At 42.1% G+C, this 20,078-nt stretch overlaps 3 protein-coding genes across 3 annotated transcripts in view; all 3 read left to right on the top strand.

Annotated features, from left to right (window-relative positions):
* The window catches only part of pacs2 (phosphofurin acidic cluster sorting protein 2), a 36,438-nt gene extending 32,222 nt beyond the window's left edge, over positions 1-4,216 (top strand). Inside the window, exons 19-24 of the mRNA XM_030771794.1 lie at positions 1,877-1,919; positions 2,053-2,095; positions 2,278-2,407; positions 2,959-3,185; positions 3,338-3,451; positions 4,098-4,216. Of these exons, the coding sequence (XP_030627654.1) occupies positions 1,877-1,919; positions 2,053-2,095; positions 2,278-2,407; positions 2,959-3,185; positions 3,338-3,451; positions 4,098-4,216 (676 nt within the window). The remainder of the gene's footprint in view (positions 1-1,876; positions 1,920-2,052; positions 2,096-2,277; positions 2,408-2,958; positions 3,186-3,337; positions 3,452-4,097) is intronic.
* LOC115809930 (synaptojanin-2-binding protein) overlaps positions 1-20,078 on the top strand; it is a 131,991-nt gene that overhangs the window by 61,019 nt on the left and 50,894 nt on the right. The gene's annotated exons all lie outside the window — the stretch shown is intronic.
* On the top strand, positions 7,275-19,672 carry dcaf5 (ddb1 and cul4 associated factor 5). The gene is made up of 9 exons (XM_030771791.1): positions 7,275-7,682; positions 9,277-9,420; positions 9,824-9,860; positions 11,325-11,464; positions 12,555-12,684; positions 13,675-13,888; positions 16,385-16,451; positions 16,676-16,803; positions 18,201-19,672. The coding sequence occupies exons 1-9, from the start codon at positions 7,475-7,477 to the stop codon at positions 19,584-19,586; spliced, it is 2,454 nt and encodes an 817-aa protein (XP_030627651.1). The 5' UTR covers positions 7,275-7,474; the 3' UTR covers positions 19,587-19,672.

Raw genomic sequence — 20,078 nt, 5'->3', positions numbered from 1 at the left:
AAGCATGCCCACGGAATGGATTTACATGCAGAAAATGTTACTGCCTCTCTTCAGTGCTCAGAAAGGCGATTACTATTCTGCTTCTTCATTTAGATACTACTAAATGTTTTTAGATATTACTAGTTTGTTTGTTTTTTTCTATAGAAAATTAAGGGCATGGGTTGTTGTACTCTTTCTGTTTTCCTCTGCTGTTTCTGCTACTCTGATTGGCTGGAAACACTCTTGGCCTCTGTGCAGTAGTGCTATGGATGAAAAAGAAAAAAGAAAAAAAGATAATGGAATGACTCAGTGGCTGCCTAGAAACTTGCATGTTTGCTCATTTTGACCTCTCCTGCAACCTATCCCGTAAGGCTTCTGAAGTAATATCTGTGTCACATCCCAAATGATATCTGATGCCTCCCTCGAAATGATTTTGATTTGTCACTTTATTCATGATGAAATAAGAAATTTGGTTTGGAAAGGTGAATGAAACCAGTAGCAGCAGATAAAATGTTATATTTCATACCGTAATGTTTGAACATATGCTCACATATACATATATAACATATACAATATGTGAGTGCGCAGTGTTCGTGATTCTCGCCAGGTACGTTATCTAAAAATATCTTCAGACCGACAAGTTGAATGTACTGTGTTTCTAAGCATAATAGTCATGAAATGTTTGGACTAATCAGTCATTCTGCGAGTCGGTCCTAGTCTGTCAGTCAATCAGGCAGAAACCTTGATAGCTGAAATTCAAATCAAACACATACGCCACAGAGTTTGGTCTCTCTGGGATAATCACAGTGTGCATAGAATTTCACTGAAACATTCATTTTGCCAGTTTAAGCAACCCACAATCAGATCCTGCAGTTACGTACTGCATATCTAATTTTAGTTTATATGAAAATTAAATCTGAAGGATTAAATTTATTCATTTTCAATTTTTCTATGGCTATGTTTTATGCAGTCTGTGTCTAGGGGTAAATGTCAGGTTTTGAAACAGGAGTCAGTTTGGAGGGGTGTTAAATTTGGATTTTGTGTGGACTCTGCTGACCAAGAGATCAATACTTAAATGTTCTAAAAAATTTTTTTTTTTTTGCTTCTCAGAATTGAAATGAATGTGTTCAGAGTCTGAGGAAAATCGACACCCCAGTGAATATTTTCCATATTTTATTGTCAAGGCTCCACACTTCCGTATGGATTTTGTTCCTGCTTATGCAAACTCATTATTCCACACGTTTTAAGTCCAACGCTTTGATTGTGAGCATCTCATTTTATGAAAATACAAAACTGAAACATAACAAAATTGGATGAGTCTCTGCCAGTAATATGAAAATTTTGAAGTGGGGTGTAGGTTTTCATTAAATAGTTTCTACAATTAGTTTAGAGACAATGGTTTAGATTTTTAAGCTTTTTTTTTAAAAACCCACCTTTCTCCGCTGCAAAGCATCATTTCGGAATTGGACTGTAGAGAAATTTCTTCGGTTGTGCTCAGGCTGATTGTTCCTGGCCTGTAGCACCACAAGATGGGGTCCTGTGAAATGGACCGTGTATATTATATCCAATTGCATTTCACAGAAAATTGGAAGAAAACACAAAAAGAAAATGAGCGGAACTTTTATCAGACATCTCTAGCCTCCACAAGCAGTGTAGTCATATGTTTGTAATCCAATTGATATGATGAGAAAAGAGACATTTGAGAAACAGCTTCAATTGCTTCTCTACAGTCCACTTCTGAAGATAATTTAAAAATGAGAGTAGGCGATAGCGCCGCTGTTCACGGCAATCATGATGATATCTCTTTCCCGTCATTGAAAAAACCAAAACCCAGATTGGCACGCTACTGTTTCTGTCTGCACACCCCCACCGTCCCTCTCTCTTTCTCTCTTTGCAGCCCCGATGAAGACTCCTGTCAAAAGTTCATCCCCTTCATTGGGGTATGTAGCCTTGAAAATAATATCGCGTCGTTGAATGAATTGTGTATAAAAAGTTATTATTTGGCTGTTCAAATGCTGTTAAGTACTGTGTCCATTTTCATGCCTCACTCGTAGTCTCTTGTTCTTGATCCAGATGGTGAAAGTGGGCATTGTGGAACAGTCTTCTGCAGCTTCAGGTAAGGTGGGAGGTTTGGATTTTCCAATAATCAATGAAACTTTAAGCTTTGAACTTTTTGTAAATGCATAAATACTTTTCTGGTGTGTTTATGCAAGTCTTGGTGCACAAGGATCTCATCTTTCAAAAGTCAAACATTGGTGTTTGATTAAAGAGAAGGTACCTCCTTATCACTTTCTATAGGAGATTCAGATGATGCTGCTCCTATTGGCTCTGGTCTCCTCTCCTCCACTCCTCCACAAGTCTCTCCAGCACTTAAAGAAGCTTCTCCTACTCCCCCTTCATCTCCATCTGTCAACACCTCCTTCTGCAGGTACAAACTTTACATTCAACCTTTCAACAGATACAGAAACATTACAGCGCTTCAGCAGGTACACACCCACGCCTCATATCCCTTCAGTACATAAATACACAATCCTCACTCCTGCAAGTAGCACAAACACACAGCTTATACCAGTTCAGCAGGTACACACACCTCATACCCCCTTCAGAAAGTGTATACACAGACTCCATGGTTTTTCAACAGATATACTCACACACAGAGCTCATGTTCCTTTAGTTTGTTCACAGAAACACTCACATACACTTTTTTACCCCTTTAGCAGGTACACACAACTATACTTCCATACGTACAGTTAAATATGGTGCATCTTCAGGTTTGTGTATGACATTATGGGGTCTATCCTGAAGTGGGATGGAATGGGAGAGACCATGGTAGAGACTAAGCTGAGAGTATTCACTGTCAAAAAACATTCATTTTCTTTCCACTTTGCTTTCCAGCCGTGCACTTCAACCTCTCCTGCTTCCCTGTGTGCGCTGATTTTTTTTCCCCTTCTTTCTTAACTTCTCTCCGTCTGGTTGCAGTTCTCCTGGAGGAGGTCAGGGGGAGCTGATGGGCCTACAGGTGGATTACTGGGTCGCTCCCACAGAAAGAAAGAGAGATGTGGAGAAGAAAGACTCCTCCTCCAAGAACACTCTCAAGTGCACCTTCCGTTCGCTGCAGGTCAGCCGCCTGCCCCTGGGGGGCGCTGAAGTAGGGACACAACCCACAATGTCCATGACCGTAGTCACCAAGGAGAAGAACAAGAAGGGTAAGAATATTACGTGTTACTACAAGAATACAACCAAAAATACTATGTTTTTGCAGATACTGAACACAAAAACAAAGAAACCAAACGAGGTGCACCCATATACCCAGTTATTTGTTGCTGATTTGGTGCTGAAAGTTCTTTCTGTCTTACAGTAATGTTTTTGCCAAAAAAGACAAAAGATAAAGATGTGGAGTCAAAGAGTCAGGTGATTGAAGGCATCAGTCGACTTATCTGCACTGCCAAGCACCAGCAGACGATGCTTAAAGGTAATCAGGTCACACGTGTCAATGGAAATGTCATCATTACCAGACTGTGCTTATGGGTAATCAACACTAATAAATAAATACAAGAGTATTAACAGACCATTCTGAGAGATAAACCCATCACTGGAGCAATCAATACAATCTAACGGTCCTCATCAACAGGTACTTTGATACTCATGTACCATGCTCAGAGATAGTGGTATTCTGTGCTGATCAGTAATCGAACTGCCGTGTCCTGACCCAAATTTGGGCATGTCGTTTAACTAATCAGTAGCAGTCAATCTGTACAGTAATCTGCGTAGACCATGCTCAGATTAGGCATTGTGTCCTGTGGTAATCAAGAGTCTTTAGTTACATTCCAACAAAGTACACAGGAAATAGTTCAAATGCTTCGACATTTTCACTGAGAACATCTCAAATGCTGAGAATTTTCATTGGAAAATTCTCAAAGTCTGAGAATATTTCACTGGAATGATCTCCAATGCTGGGAATATCACAAATATTTATTTATGGAGATTCAACAAGTCGTGATGAGTCTCCTACATTGCCATTATGTCTCTTCAGTACTGTGATTATCTCTCTTCAGTAGGGTGCTTGTTAATTGCTGGAGGGTCATAAAGTTTAATAGAGGTTTCGTTCTTTCCCACAGTGTTGATTGATGGCGTGGAGTGGAACGACGTTAAGTTTTTCCAGCTGGCGGCCCAGTGGTCCTCTCACGTCAAACATTTTCCCATTGGCATTTTTGGCCACTCCAAAGGCCCCTACTAGCACCCTCAAGAACTGTTGAACAGACCAACCCTGACCCTCTGTGCCCACCCCAACCCCTTCCTCCCCCATTTACTCTCACTGTGCCAACTGCCTTTAATGCTCCAAACCCCCCCCAGGCCCTGGCGTCTGTTCAGTCCATTCAAATGTCTGGTAAACATTTGCTTTTCCTGGTTTGTTTATTCATTCGTCAGTTCATGGTTATTTTTCTGGCACAATCGAAGCAAAGATTTTTTTTTTTTTTTTTTAAACACTCCTTGCCTTTATGGTGTTTTTTTTTTTTTTTTTTTAGGCGACAACCATGAAAACTAATGAACTGATCATCTGAACGGATTAACGATCTAACAAACAAGTGTGCGTTTCAGGCTCTTTTGCTTCTCATCGCTTCCTTATTGCAAAGATTTTCTTTTGTATGCTTTGTTGACACAAAACAACACTAGATACAAACCCTGCAGTGGAAATGGAAATACGCGTGGGAAGGGAGTGTAGCTATTATCTCCCAATATCTGGACAATTTCTGGAAGAGTAATAGAAGAGGATCTTACTGTTTATCTTTAAGGGTCTCTGTGTTCTGTCTAGTTATCTTCTCACCTCTCACAAACAACCTTTAGTTTTTTGACCACACAGGCAAAAACGCCTCTTTAGTGGTCCTGTAAATGGAGACTTCCCGCACTCAAGAGGATGAGACCAATGTGTGCAATTATCCGTTGACATGAGAGAGGAAAAAAAAAAAAACAAGAAATGGTTGATTTCCCTGCACTGGTAACTTAATGTGTTTTTTTTCTCTCTCTCTCTCTCTCTCTCTCTCTCTCTCTTATGTTCTCTCATTTCTGTGCCCCTTCCATTTTTTTTCTTTATTTTCTCTTTTCTGTAGAGTTTCAAATGAAGGATCAGACAAAATGTCTGACGTATGTATGTCCTGCTCTGTTTCTCTCTGTGTTTTTCTCTCCCTTGCTTCCCCTTTCTTTCTTTCTCTCTCTCTCTCTCTCTCTCTCCATCACTCGCTCTCTTTCTCTCTCCATCACTCGCTCTCTCAGTCTCTTGTTGCGTGCCTCTCAGATTGCACTGATTCATTCTGTCCCTGCCACTACACTCCTGTGCTTTGCCCAAAGCTGCCAAAGGAGAAACTATGAAACTGCAGCAAAATCTGCCTTGCATAGTCTACTTCTTGTATGAATGTATACACTGAGGGTATGGATGGCTAAAGCACTTTGGAAATCAGAAAGAATACCTTTTTTTTTCCCTTAGAATATGTTTTCTCTCACTTTGCCCTGATGGCTTTCACCAACCAAAAGCTCATAGAAGGATGCACTATATGGACTGAAGTAACATGAACTGTGTGAGAACATTGTGTTGGTTCACATGAGTAAAAGCCATACATCTGTGTGCTGCACTATTGGTTGAAATTTGCTTGTTCCATTGTATTTAACAGGCTATTTGCTGTCGTTGTTGTTATTAAAAGAATGATTTTTTTTTTTTTTTTTGCTCCCAGGTGCTGTATCAGACCTCAGATAAGGTCTAGATAGAGACTTGAGTCGGTAGAACCCCCCTAGAATGATCTTTTCTCGATTTTTTTTTTTCCTCCTACATTACACATTTATAAGCCCTCCGTAGTGCTGTCAAGCCATGCACGAGCATTTGAAATGCTTGTGCCAAACACGGATAGTCAGGACGTGTGTAATCTCGTCTCTCAAGAGACATGACACACCTTTTCTCTATTTGCACCGGTTGACACCAGTGTTTGTTCATTTGGCGATGATTTTATGTTGTACAGGTCTTCTCGAGTTGTTATATGGCCTCTAGAGAGGACCTTTAGAAAGGTACAAAGCAATGGTGCACAAACGTTAGCCTTTCTCAGTGTTAAAAATTTCACCTTTTATCAGTGAGATTTAAAAAAAAAAAAGAATAATAATACCAACCCACACAGGCCCAAATCAATGTAAGAATGTACAGTGCCTCATTGAACCTCTTATAATTGACCACATTCATAGAAAACTGTTACATTAGCTTAAATAGACAAAGAGAACAAATCGTACAGAAAAATTCTGTCCTACTTTTAGAAAACATGTTTTTAAAACGTATCTGTTTTTGTTTTTTTTTAATCTTGTTTTAACTGTAAATGTAGCATTTGCAGCATGGAGTGTGTGTCTGATCCAAGATTCTGGTCAGTAGGACCAAAAGATTTCCAGTCCCCCCGGTATGTAACCTGGAGAACTGTTCTAATGATGTCACATTGTGGGCTCTGTCATTGCTGCTTGGGAAGAAAAAAAATTTGCAATTGGCTCTTTATTTTGTATTTGCGACCATAGTTTTCTTTTTTGTTTGTTTGTTTGTTTGTTCTTTTTTTCTTTTTTTAATTTTTAAAAAAATGATTTACATTTTAAATTATATATTTGTTCAGTTCAAGCGGGAGAAAAGGTATGAAAGATTTCCTGACATGAGTATTTGTTTAAAAAAAAGAAAAGAAAAAAGTTTAAAAGACTACCACTGTAATCCCTGTATGGGGAATAATAAAACTACACACACTAATATGTCTCTTCTCATTTATTACTACGTGCAACTTTCACTTATTGATTCATCACTATATTCGTACTACTGTCATTTTGAACTGAACACTGAATTACAAAAGAGTCCTGCTGAAATGTTTTTCTTTTTTAAATGGATTACATGCACCCTCATAAACAGTGTATGACAAGTGCACGTGTTACGTCATGTCAAAGGAAGCGTTTTATCCATTGCTTTCTGCAGATCCACCGTGTACAGCTATCCATAGGTAGGTATGAAGTAACGGGATAGAGGTGAATTCAGGACAGCCTAGACCCTCTGATCGTAAACACACATGACAATGAACAGTTTTTGTCTAATCATCATTAAGTACTTAGTAGTGCGTGTGTCTGTTTGTGTATATTACCTGACAGCCTGGCGAGGTACAAACATTCTTTTTTACGTCAAAAGTTCATTTACTGTAAGGTCAGCTGGGCTGATGATGTCATGACGGGCTGAACGTTTGCACCGGAGCAGGAAGCGACGGCCGTAAGAAGAGTGTGAAATACAAACTACATCATCGTCACGATCTTGCGAATATATCATCTGCTATCATGTAACAAAAAACGCGTTAGTAACTGCTAATATGTTCAACAGATAGCTTGACTGCAAACTACTGAATAAATTTAACGGATGACAGTGGTCGTGCACGCTAAGGAGAGCAATAGGCGCAAGCCAGTTTGCTTTAGCTAGCGAACACAGAGCAGAGTTGCCAAGATGAAGGAGGTTAGGGGTTGTGGTATGCGGTCTTCGGTCGGGTTTCTGTCCCGAAGAAAGATTACCGGGCACCCGCTTCTGAAGGAGGAATTCCAGAGACGTAGACTGGCTGGGTGCACTAGTTTGTATAAGAAGGATATGCTGGGACATTTTGGATGCGTGAACGCCATAGAGTTTTCCAACAATGGTGGGGAATGGCTGGTGTCCGGTAGGTTGGCATGTCTTCCGTTTTTCAGTCTTCCATGCATTGAAATGTTTCTTGCGTTGTTGCTATTGACAGCTTGTTCATTCTACCGACATTTCAGTGTCTACATTAGCTACATTTAATATCCAGTTAGGTAGCAGCAGTTAACTAGAGTGGTCGTAAGTTGTCTTTAAGATGTTAATATGTGCATAATAGTGCATCGTATATTGTTACGGGTCATTGCCATTTATAAACCAAGTTATTGTCGTCTGGTAGCTAGCCGTCAAGCTAGCTTGCTATTTCTAGTAACATGTGTTTCGATTAGCAAATAGATGTTACATAGTTAGTTGCAGAATAATGTGCAGTTTGTTTGCTTGCATCGTTTCCATGATAATCACTCGAATACTGTTAATTTTCAGTTTACAGTGTCGTAGACAATTGCTTCATAACTGGCTATGTGTGTTTTCTACTTTGATGAGAGTATACCACATGAAATAGTTCTTGGATTAATCGCAGTCAGGCCATTGTAACAGCCATGAATTTGCTGGCTAAGTAGCTAGCTGACAGGCTGCTAGATCTCATTGCAGAACAACCCAAATATTGTCCAAATTCATCATCGCCACATGCACACCAATGCCAGATATTTTGAAATTTTTTTGCTTTATCTAGACACAAAGATAAAGTGGACGATGCGCAGAATCTTTGCTCATTATCAAGTGGATACACTTCTTTATAGTATTACATATTATCATCATTACTAAAAGTAGTATTGTATAATTTGAAAGTCTACTAAGAAAATAGACACTTTTAAGTGCCCGCCTGGCTTGAGCCCTCCAGCTAGGCCAAAGTTAAAGCACAGTTTTACTTAAAATCCCCTCTGTTATGGGTTGGAGCAGTGTTTTGCAGCACACCATATGCATGTGTGACCAATGTTTCTTAATAGTTGTAATTTAATCTAGGAGTAAAATCAGGTATTAGTGTTCTTGAATAGACAGAGTTTATCAATAAAAGTATGTAGCTAAGTAAATAATCTTTGGCAACTATAATCACCATGTCCTCATTTGCCATTTAATCAGATAAGCCAAGCCAGCATTTCTGGTTCTGTTTCAGTGAATTCACTTTGGTTACTTGCTCTGACACCCCTGATTAAACTTGTCAGAGACTCACAAAGCCACTAATGAGTGAGAATCAGGTGTGATAATGATGGACTAGGATGAACTTACACTGTTAATAATACCTAGGACATGAGCTAGAAGCCCTTAATAGTAAAGCTGGTTTGATAAGACAGGTATTTGCTGAAAGATTCTGTAAGGTTTGGGTAAAGGTCTTGAGGCTTTCTTGGATAAATAGAGCCTATCCCTGCCCTGAGACAATGGAAGAAATTCTATTTGGGACCAAAAGATCATACACACTTTCTCCTTGTTATACCTGTTTGTCCATATATTGCAAGTGTCATTTTTACCGCCAGTGGCCAGTAAATCAAAAAGTACCTAACTGTTTGATGATTGAGTCTGATCGGCGGTTGAAATCCACCCACACAGGTTAGCTATATTAAGGTGAAGGTCTGGATTGTTTCTTGAGTCCTCTCTTCATCCTCCTCCCCCATTTTCCCCCCCAGGTGGTGATGACCGTAGGGTATTACTATGGCATATGGAAAAGGCTATTCACTCACGGGCTAAACCAATCAAGCTGAAAGGGGAGCACCTGTCAAACATATTCTGCTTGGCATTTGACAGCACCAACAAACGTGTCTTCTCTGGGGGTGAGTCGAACCACTTCACTGACCTCTTCAGTAGTACAGTCTGATGATGGTGTTGAGGAACCATTGAGTTTTGTGATGATCATTCCAAGGGTCTGGGAAATTTTGACTAAGCCATAAACCTGCATCTGTACACACAGTAGTAGTCTTTTTATATACATAACAGCAGTCTTCATACATTCATAACAGAAGTCTTGTGCTTGTGTTTCCAGCTGAATGATTCTGATCCATTAACATCATACATATATGTATGTGTGTGTATATACACACACACACATTTTATGTGCAAAATATATATTGAAATAAATCTTAATCTTTAATCTTAATTTTAATCTTAATCTGAAATCCTGCCAAAGGGAGGATAGTGCTGAAGGATGGAACTGAATCTTGTTTCTCTTCCTCACAGGGAATGATGAGCAGGTCATCCTACACGATGTTGAGCGGTAAGTTATTTATTAACTGTGCTATTAATGGCTTTTATAGCATTTCAAACATCTGTGTGTAAATTGTACATGAGCGAACATGTAGCCTATGTGTGCGTGTGCATGTACATGCACGGGAAATGCGTAATGTAACGCTGTGTGTGTCCGATCCTAGTTTAACCGCAGCGTTTCCCAAATGTCTTCTCGAGTAACCCCTGCTATTCCCCAGGTTTGTTTTGAGGAAGTTCTGGCTACTGACCATCATGTCGGCCAGTGTAAGAGAAGAGCAAATGGAAAATGGCAGGAGAAACGCTGCTATAGAGGGTGGCATTAGTCACGCTATTAGCGTTTGTGGTTTCTTAACCGTCGTCTGTGACAGACACAGACACCCAATAATGGCTTTGGGGGGGGGGGGGGGGGGGGGGGGGGGGGCTGTCGCTAACTCTGAATTAAACTGAGGGTGAATGATTAATTACATTTCAGTCCTTGGAATTTGAATTGAAGTAGGAAGACACCGGGCTTGAGGGTGTGGAACTGAACTGGGATCAGCTCAAATTAAATGTCATCTGTGGTTACTGAAGATATGAATAATGTGAAATAACAGGGCATTCATATAACAAAATGCATTTAATTTCAGTACACGAAATAGCATTTTGTACGTTGATTATTCTGTAACATTAAAGAAAATAGGTTGTTGTGTAAAGAGCAGTTTATGAACTATTCCTTTTAATTTGTGCATATTTGACTTCCTAAGGTTTTTTTATTTTTCAGTTGCACTTGAATATTCAGGTCTTTAATGGAATTTTAATTTGTGAATTTGCTCCAGCGCATTGTGACCATGCATTCTTTAGTACACAACAGATAATAAACGGAAACGGAAATCAGCCGCGGCTTTGTAGCTTGATTTTTGGTTAACTAAATATGTAGGATTGAATGTTTTGAGGTAAACAAATTCTAATTTGAATTCTAAAAGTCTATATGCTTGACATTTTCTATTTTTCTGGGTGCAGTGTTATTGCTGTTTTTGAGGACTGACTTTTGCCGTTTTTGTGGGTTGTTTTTTTTGTTTTGTTTTGTTTTTTTACTTTTTATCTAAAGGGTCAAGTACAGTTCCGATTTCCTAAAACAGGAGATAATGACATGAAACAGTATAGCTGTTGCAGCTTTAAGTATCTCTTTGGAATCTACCATGATAAAATGCAGGAACTCTGTATATTTCTGCCTTTTACTGTATGTTTTATGACTTACGTTTTCTTGCCAAATAGAAGCAGTAGATGCTGCAGACTGCTTCAGCCACTTGCTCACGAACGTTTTCATCCTTCAATCTGTTAATTAAACAGCTCTTAAATATAAACTATTAGCAATCCTTATGTCCCTCTTTCTCTCTCTCTCCCTCCTTACCTCCCTCTCCATCTCTATCTCTCTCTCTCTCTCTCTCTCTCTCCCTCCCACTCCATCCCTTTCTCTTTCTCTCTGGTTCTGTAGGGGAGAGACTCTGAATGTCTTTCTACACGATGATGCAGTATACGGGCTGTCAGTGAGCCCTGTCAATGACAATGTGTTTGCCAGCTCCTCCGACGATGGACGCGTCCTCATATGGGACACGCGCGAGCCCCCGCATGGAGGTAAACTTTTACGCCCCAATAAACATCATTAGCTAACTGTTTTATGGTGTTACTGCGTTTTAATCCCTGTAGAGTATAAATTGGCTTGCTAGTTCTTACCTGATATCCAAGACATTAACGTGCTGTTTAAAGCCCCCCCCCCCGTGCAAGATGTGTGTGTTTGGGAATTGGTAAATTGCAAAGCGCTTGAACAAAGATAAACACGTGGATTAGGTCTGAGTGCAGATTAAAACAAGGAAACTGTTAACGCGGTTGTGGATGTGGTGAGGTGATGTTTTCAGTTGAACAGACGGGGTGTATATTTGTTGTACTGAAGTGTATGCTTTTGTAAGCTTCTTAACTGAATATATTATTATTGTTGCTGTTGGTGATGATTTGTACGTATTGTAGAAACTGATGTGACCTTTGTCAAGCTTGTCGAGTCTTCATATGGGGTTCCGTCATGCACAGTCTTTTGGGGGTGGTTTCAGGATTATGCTGCTTTGAAGTTGTATTTATAGAAGCGGAACTTTCAGGAAAAAAAAACAAACAAACAAAAAAAACAATGCAAGTCAGTGATGTAAGAGCAATACATACTCTATGTACCCACTGCAGCTGAAGGTGCTGCGCTAGCTGGAAAATAGGTCAACTATAGACAAAATATTGTCTTGCCTTCGGAGGCCGTCTGCCCATGTGTCCGTATAACAGGGCAGACATCAATTTAAGTCGGTTGACCTTTTCTCATAGCTTGAGCCCACAATCGGTTTCTAATATTAGTTAACAGCCTGGAAACGCTCTTGGCAACCGACGTGCAGATTCCGAGGGCGTCCTCATTAATTATTGGCAATTACCAGTGTCAGCCCCGTAACACCGATGAACAAAACCCAAAGCTCGGTTTGAATCGCTCACCGTGAGGACGGTGCATTCTGTTTGGAGAGTTACGTCTGCACGCCGTGTGCGTGCTGCGTTTTGTGGTCACTTTTTGTATCGGTGTTCGTTGGGACAGTGACCCAAACTGAACCTGAGGGCGGGTCTTAATACAGGTGAAATGATCTTGTATGTGAATGAAATCGACTGGGCCGATTGCCTAATTAATTCTCCTGTGTCCCAGAGCCCTTCTGCCTGGCCAACTACCCGTCCGCCTTTCACAGCGTGATGTTTAACCCAGTGGAGCCTCGTCTGCTGGCCACAGCAAACTCGAAAGAAGGGGTTGGTCTCTGGGACATCCGCAAACCACGCAGGTGACGCGCCGACTTTGCATTTGTTCACTCCAGCAAAGGAGCTCGTGAGAAAAATTGAGATTGGATTGGCTATTACATTGTAGTTACCCTCCATGTCATTTTAGCGATTCTTATTATTTTCAACACGGAGTGGAAATTTTTCCTCTCTCCCCCCTGTCAGTGCAACCACAGTTTAAAAATACCCCAACTATCTGAACCAGCGTGTTCCACTAGGCCCAAAGGCAATGCAAAGTCACTGTGTAATGTCCCAACAGCCTTGTAACTGAACAAGAAAAACTGAAGAGGGAAACATTGCTACTCATCTTAAGCCTTTTTTAACCACTAACTCCATCAATATGTTTCACTTTGTAGCTCCCACACACTTATAACACATTACCATGTTTGTTATTACTGTGGCCAGTGTGAAATATCCATATGTCTGGGTGGCTATAGGGGGTGACCATAGTTAGAAATATAGATTTCAGAGTGAAACTTAATGACTGTTGTCAAAGAGTTTTGCATGTTCAGACCCCAAATAAATTAAATCAAGTGCTGATGTTGTATGATGTTCTCAGGAGAGAGCAGGCTTTGTTAGTTGGCAGTTATTTTTTTTCCCACCAGGGTGTGCCAGGGCTTCAGTATAGTTTAGCTACACTGTGTTGTAGGATGGTGATGGAAGAGATCCTTAGCTTTTATGGACTGTGACTATTCACCAGAGGTTGCATTACCAGAATTAGCTTTTACAAAGATATGAACATTTTTAACCGTATGCACTATTGTCAACAATTGTCACTATTGTCAGTCTAAGGAAAACAAACTATCCAACAGAAATAATGTTATATCTTCTGGATTATCATTTTGTCATACATCTTCTACCTTAACTGTTCTCAGGTCAGTATTTTTTTTTTTTTTTTAGATTCTCACCGGTTAGTGTCACTCACCCTGCTTTTCTCTCTTTCACTCTCTCTCTCTGTTTCTCTTTTTCTGTGTGTGTGTGTGTGTGTGTTACAGTTCTCTGTTGAGATATGGGGGAAGTTTGCCTCTGCAGAGCGCGATGAGTGTGCGTTTCAACAGCACAGGTACTCAGCTGCTGGCGCTGAGGCGTCGGCTGCCCCCGGTCCTCTACGAGCTACACTCCCGCCTGCCCAGCTTCCAGTTTGACAACCAGGGCTACTTCAACTCCTGCACCATGAAGAGCTGCTGCTTCGCCGGAGACCAAGACCAGGTCAGATCCCGCTAGGGGCTCCCCTCACGTTGAGCGTCGAGTTACTGAAGCCAGTTTACAAAACTAAACATGTCAGCGCAGGAACAAAAAAAACCAAAAAAAAAACAGGAAACCAGAGGCAAGCAAAGCGCTCTGAGCTCTCATTGCCTTTCCTGGTTGTGCTGATCTTCCTGATAAACCGAGTGGGTCGACCCTGAGAACATATTCAGAAGTGGCCCGTTTGTCATATTTATGATTCACGATGGCGTCTGGGTCACCTGTAACAGAGTCCGAGGAATTTAAGGAGGTATGACCGGACATACGGAGAGACTGAACTGGAGAAATGGTTTTAGGAGGTGAGATCACTAGAAGGAGTTGAGGTGAGGAGGTCAGATAGTGAGTGGTACGGGCGAGGCGCACGGATTCCTCCGTGAGATCTCCCCCTCAAGGCAGGGCAGGCCAGGGAGACAGCGGTGATGTTTAGTCAGGGGGAGGATCCAAGCGTTCTGATAAAACCTGACATCAGAGACTAAAGCCTCCAGTAAAGACACTTCATATCACAACAGTGTTGTGTTGTCTTCATTCGCTGTCGTGACAACACCACCAACTCCCAAAGTTCATTCTTTTCACAGAAAACGGTTTTCGAAAGCTCTCTCTCTCCGCCCCCCATATAAACATGTTACCCTCCCACATGCACACACACACAAACGCGCTCACACCCTTTTACTTATTTATTTTTCTCTTTTACCTCACTGACTTTGAGTGCCTGAAGGATTGTAAGAGCAGTTGCGCCCATATGGGCTGAGCCCTCTGTCACTGCCCATATTTGGGTTTCTTTTCAGGTCCTATGAGCACTGATTTATTCATTTCTCAGAGCATGCATCTGTTCTTATGATTCATAGGCTTCCCATTACACTCTCTCTTCACCACTGTTGACATGTGGACTCGTATTATCAGTGACTTCCCTTTGATGAAATGTTCAGCCTGACTTTACTGACATGTTTCGTTAGTGAACTCATGCTTTTGTTGTTTACATCTTCATACCTAATAAGTGTTTCTGAAATACCTATATATAGTATATATTTACACAATCTTATATGTCAGAGAGGGTAAACTACTCTTTAAAAAAGACTATGCAACACTGAAGACTGCATCAAGTACCTAAAAGAAAAGAAAAGGAAAAAAAAACGCTGAGAGGATTTGTCTCATGCGACATTATCATCAGCATCACAGAGCTGTTCCTTCATGCTTGAAATGCTTTTGGTTTCTCATGGATTACTTTCTCCTCATGAACAAAACCCAAAAATGTCTTTTTTTTTTCCTAGTCTCTTGTTTTTGATTTGAGCTGCTTGCTAACATGCTGACTGTGCTGCTCCCATCATCAGTAAGAAACCTCTGTCCATAACTCTTGGTTCGTCAAACAGCCATGTTAAGAGGGCAGCGTAAGCCCTACACACTGCTCTTAACACACTTAAGACTTAACGCAATTTTCAGTACAGCCATCAGTTAGCGCCAGCCCTAGCTTGTCTACCCAGTGAAGGAGCCATTGAGGTATGTAGTTGTTAGCCAGCATTGTTACTGAGATTTATAAGGGTGGTGCAGTCTGGAATGCACCATCCATAATGCTACATCACGCTTCATAATTCTGGGTACTTCACGGCAACTCCTAATCTTACGGGAAAACTGTAATCATGTAAGCTATTCACTTTATTACCTTTTGCCCAGCGCTGAATAGCTGGAACTGGAGTTGGACGGGGTTAGTGCTTGTCCAGACATGTCTTATCAGCATTGTGTCTGAGCACAAGAGGCTGCCAGTGAATTCCACTCTCACAGGCTCCGTTTCGCAGAGTGGTCCACAATCTTTTTCTCGACACTCTCTGTTCCCGAGAACTCGGCACTCCTGCATGCGAACCGTTCCGTTTCCACCACCACGTTGTTGTCATCAGCGTTACCCCGCGTGTTTTAGTGTTTATCGGCTCTCTTTCCTTGATTATGCCCGATGTCCTATATGGAAGTGTGCGTGCGTGTGTGTTTAGGTTTTACTGAAGACAGCATGTCAGTCCTGTCAGGATGAACTATGAGCTGTGTATGTGTGTTGTAATTTAGTGTGTAGTATGTGTGTAATGATTTAAAGAAGGTACAGTGGCAAGTCGGCCAGATGTGCCCTCTGGCTGCTCCATCATAAAGTAAATGAGAGGTGTGTGTGTGTGTGTGTGTGTCTGTGTATGTGTATCTCTCTCTCTCTCAGGGGGTCATTAAAGCATCAGTATAATGAACGGATACAGATGGTTTCATGCGATTCCTGAACTATAACTCTTTACATGCTAGCCTGCTAAATCAGTAGTGGAGACCATGAGAACTGCATGGTGGTTTTATTAGATCTAGCATCCGTGCTATAAAATGGCTCCAGTAAGACTAAAATGTATTGTAATTAGACTTGTTTTCTCATATACATAGACAGTGTCGGAGACTTAAAGATAATATGTTGTTTTTCTTTTCTTTTCTTTTCTTTTGCAGTACATCTTGTCTGGCTCTGATGACTTTAACTTATACATGTGGAAAATTCCCAAGGATCCAGAAGCAGGTATGTATTACAGAGTCCGTCTTAGGATCAGAGTTTGTGTATTTGACACATGTATACAAATGTGTCCATAACACTGTGTGCATATATGTTGAATGTTGGCATATGTATGGTTGCTCTGTGTGAACATGTGACAGTAGGTGTATTGGGGGTGTGTGTGTGTGTCTGTGTGTGTGTGTGCGCACATGTGAGGGAGATTAATGATCCTCTCTCTCTCTCCCCGTCAGGTGGCCCGGGTCGGGTGGTGAATGGGGCATTCATGGTTCTGAAGGGACACCGGTCCATAGTGAACCAGGTCCGCTTCAACCCACACACTTACATGATATGCTCCTCCGGCGTTGAGAAGGTCATCAAGGTACGTAGATCATCGTAAATAACTTACCAATTACCTGCATTATGTAGCGACTTGTTCGCCAGGTGAATCATTTTTGTAGAGACGCTGTAACAACAGCTGTAGTCCTCGTCTTAGTCCGTGTAACGATTTGACGTATAAAACTCCCGCAGTCATGCGTAAAGTTGAAACTTGTGTTTTGACACAGGTGTTCCACAGCACCATTATCCTGGAGTGGGACACACCCAAAACTAAAACAATACACGGGGGGAAAAAAAAATGCCGCTGATCTTATTTCTCGCATCTTCTTATTGACAATGGCCGTAAAAATTGAAGAGTAACCGAAAAGAGCGCAATAGAATACGTTTCGCTGGAAAAATTACACGCTCATTCTGTAATATTTCGGACGCTGTCAGGTAGCAGTGTTAAAACGGAGTCAACTCAACAGACAGGTGACTTAACACGTGCCTTACAAGATTTAACCTGTCAGAGCTGTTCTCTACAATGCTAAGCATCCACTGTGACTCCTGGAGTACCAATGATTCATTTCAGTCAGGCACTGTTAAGAACAGCTCACTATGTCATGTCTCCCTCACTGAGCTTCACTAAAGTCTGAAAACATGCCCGTGCGTGTAGTGAATTGTTTGCTTGCTTTAATGAATTTCACTTCAAGGTGTTTCAATTACTCCATTCAGCCACTTAAGACCTGCAGGCACCAAGTTTACCACTTGAGCTAAGGGGTGGTAAGAAAAAAAATGAGATTCTTAGAGGAAAAAAAATGATCTTAGTCCTGAACTAATCTACACCCTGAATGATTCTTTCTAAATGTGATTTAGTATTAAAATTGTGGTAATCCTCGTCTGGGAAACCGGCCCACGATGTTTAAAAGGTCGTGACTTGTTGAAGTTTCACACAAAACATATTCCTAGTCTCATCATGTTCTTGTAAATTCATGTCTTGCTTGCTGTTCTTGCTACTTTAGACTTAATCTGATGGCAAATAAAAAGATTATCTTTGCCAGGTAATTTTTGTGAAAAACAAAATGTGCTTTGCATCAACTTGCTTTCAGAATACACAACGATTATTAGGTAATACTCTTACGAACCGAAATCATACAGACTCAGGCCAAGTTGTGTCTGATTTATCAGTATTGCTCAAGCAATGTTTTTGTGTTCCATGACCATTATGTTTTAATGGAGCATTGCCTAACCATTGATGACTTGGCTTAGTCTTAGAGACATTCTATAAGTTAGTGATAAAACTGTTCTTTGTATTTTGTTTAAGCTTGAAAATGAACCTTGGTGATTTAGTGGAGGATCGTGCTTATTTTACACCTTCTCCCTCCTCTCTCTCTCTCCCTCTCCCTCTCTCTCTCTCTGCCCTGTTCCCTCTCTCACTACTTCACCCTCCCTTTCTCTTAGGTGTGGAGTCCATATCAGCAGCCAGAGAGTGTGGGTGATCTAGAGGGCCGCGTGGAGGATAAGTCGCGGAGTCTGTACACACATGAAGAATACATAAGCCTAGTGCTGAACAGCGGTAGTGGTCTGTCACATGACTACGTCAGCCAGTCCATGCAGGAAGACCCACGGATGATGGCCTTCTTTGATTCGCTGGTGCGGCGGGAAATCGAGGGCTGGAGCTCGGACTCTGACAGCGACTTGAGCGAGGGTGCCATACTACAGCTCCACGCCAGGGGCCGCAGGTCCTCACGAACAAACAGAGAGGGCGTGGTCTCCACGCCCGTTCCCGCCTCCAACACCCTCATCAGTCGTAACAGCGACTCCGACCACTCCTCCTCCTCGTCCTCACTGGCGGTGCCAGAGGCGCCGGCCAGTGAGCGAACGGAGCAGGAGGTTTATGGCAGTCAGAGGAGGAGGGCGGGGCGACAGCAAGCTTCTGCCTTCTTGTTGGATCTGGTGAACGAGGACTCTGACTCCAGTGGCTTCTGGTTGGACCCTGTGCCACGCCCCCGTTCTCCAAGCCCGCGGGAGAACTCCACTTTGTCCAGCCGCACCTCCTCTCCAGCTGGGGCCTCCTCTTCTACGTCCACCCCCACCTCTTCCTCCAGCTCCAGCAGTGACGAGGAGGACGAGGAACGGCGCAGGAGCACCACACGTCAGCGCAACGCGGCCAGGAGGAGGCGCCGCATGCGCTTCCCTCACAGGTCTACCGACAGGCCGCAGTCTGCCCAGAACTTTTACCCAGGGACTGACACGTGCAGCTATCCCAAGATCACCATTGAGGATCCTTCCTCACCCTCTTTGTCCTCAGCAGAGGAAACACAAGATGCCGCGTTTGAGGCCAACAGTCGACAGAGCCTTCAGGCCGACACGCTACCCGTTTCTAGCCCTGAGAGACCAGCCTCGCGAATCTCACACCTTCATACTTCTTCTTCCTCCGCTTCTGACCCCAGTGCCCACTGGTCAGAGTTCAGGGACGGCTCCGGCGAGGAACCGGCGAGAGCGAGAGGAGACGGGCAGGGTTTAACGGGGCCTGTGGAGAACAGCGGGGAAGAACTGAGCGTAACACAGGGAAGCATCAGCGCGCGCGGAGAGAGCAGGGTTTCCTCTGGCTCGGGTGTTAACGGACGTCACCGGACAAATTCGCAGAGCAACACGGACGCAACCCTCAACCTTCCAGGATGTTCCAGGACAGAGACAGATCCTGAGACAAACCCAACAGACTGTATAGGCGTGGAAGAACCTTGCACGAAGGGTCAGACTTCTGTCACCGGAAAACGGACTCGTTTAGGGTCGGGAGAGGAAGACCTGGAGAATCCAACATCAGAGAAGAAGTTTAAAACATGATCATATGTTGGAAGAAAAAAAAAAAAATGGGGGAAGTGGCTCAGCCAGACCAGGAACTGAGCATCTGTTAGATGTTAAATCTGAGGGATTTTTTTTTTTTTTTTTACACAATCCAACTTGTGCATTTACTTTTTTTTTTTCTATTTGGCTGTCAGACTCAGCGTCTTCAGACTCTTTGGACAGAGATGGGAAGCCTCTTAGAGGCAGATCATCCTCTACTCTCCCCTCACTTTCATATGAACTCACGGAATATTGATTGGTCACCAATCGACCAATCGTCTTTGGACTATGTCATCGGTCTCTGGGGTCAAACCACCTAGATGACACTAAAGAAATTTCAAATAATAGTAAACAATTAATATTGTGAAATATGACTGTTATTAGTGCTTTTTGCTTCTCACATTAGATTTATAGGAGGCATAACATGTTTTGGCTCAGCTTTTCTGTTTGTTTGTTTGTTGGCTGGACATGAAAAACGAACTGTTTTGGTTT

Source organism: Chanos chanos, chromosome 4 (genome assembly GCF_902362185.1).
Source record: "Chanos chanos chromosome 4, fChaCha1.1, whole genome shotgun sequence".
NCBI lineage: Eukaryota > Metazoa > Chordata > Actinopteri > Gonorynchiformes > Chanidae > Chanos > Chanos chanos.
The sequence above is the reverse complement of the archived record's forward strand: the minus strand, read 5'-3'. Positions and strand labels throughout refer to the sequence as shown.

Coding starts and splice junctions, on each gene's coding strand:
- dcaf5 (XM_030771791.1), top strand. CDS start 7,475: ATGAAGGAGGTTAGGGGTTGTGGTATGCGGTCTTCGGTCGGGTTTCTG. Junction 9,421..9,823: donor CAAACGTGTCTTCTCTGGGG/GTGAGTCGAACC, acceptor TCTTCCTCACAG/GGAATGATGAGCAGGTCATC. Junction 13,889..16,384: donor TCGCCGGAGACCAAGACCAG/GTCAGATCCCGC, acceptor TTTCTTTTGCAG/TACATCTTGTCTGGCTCTGA.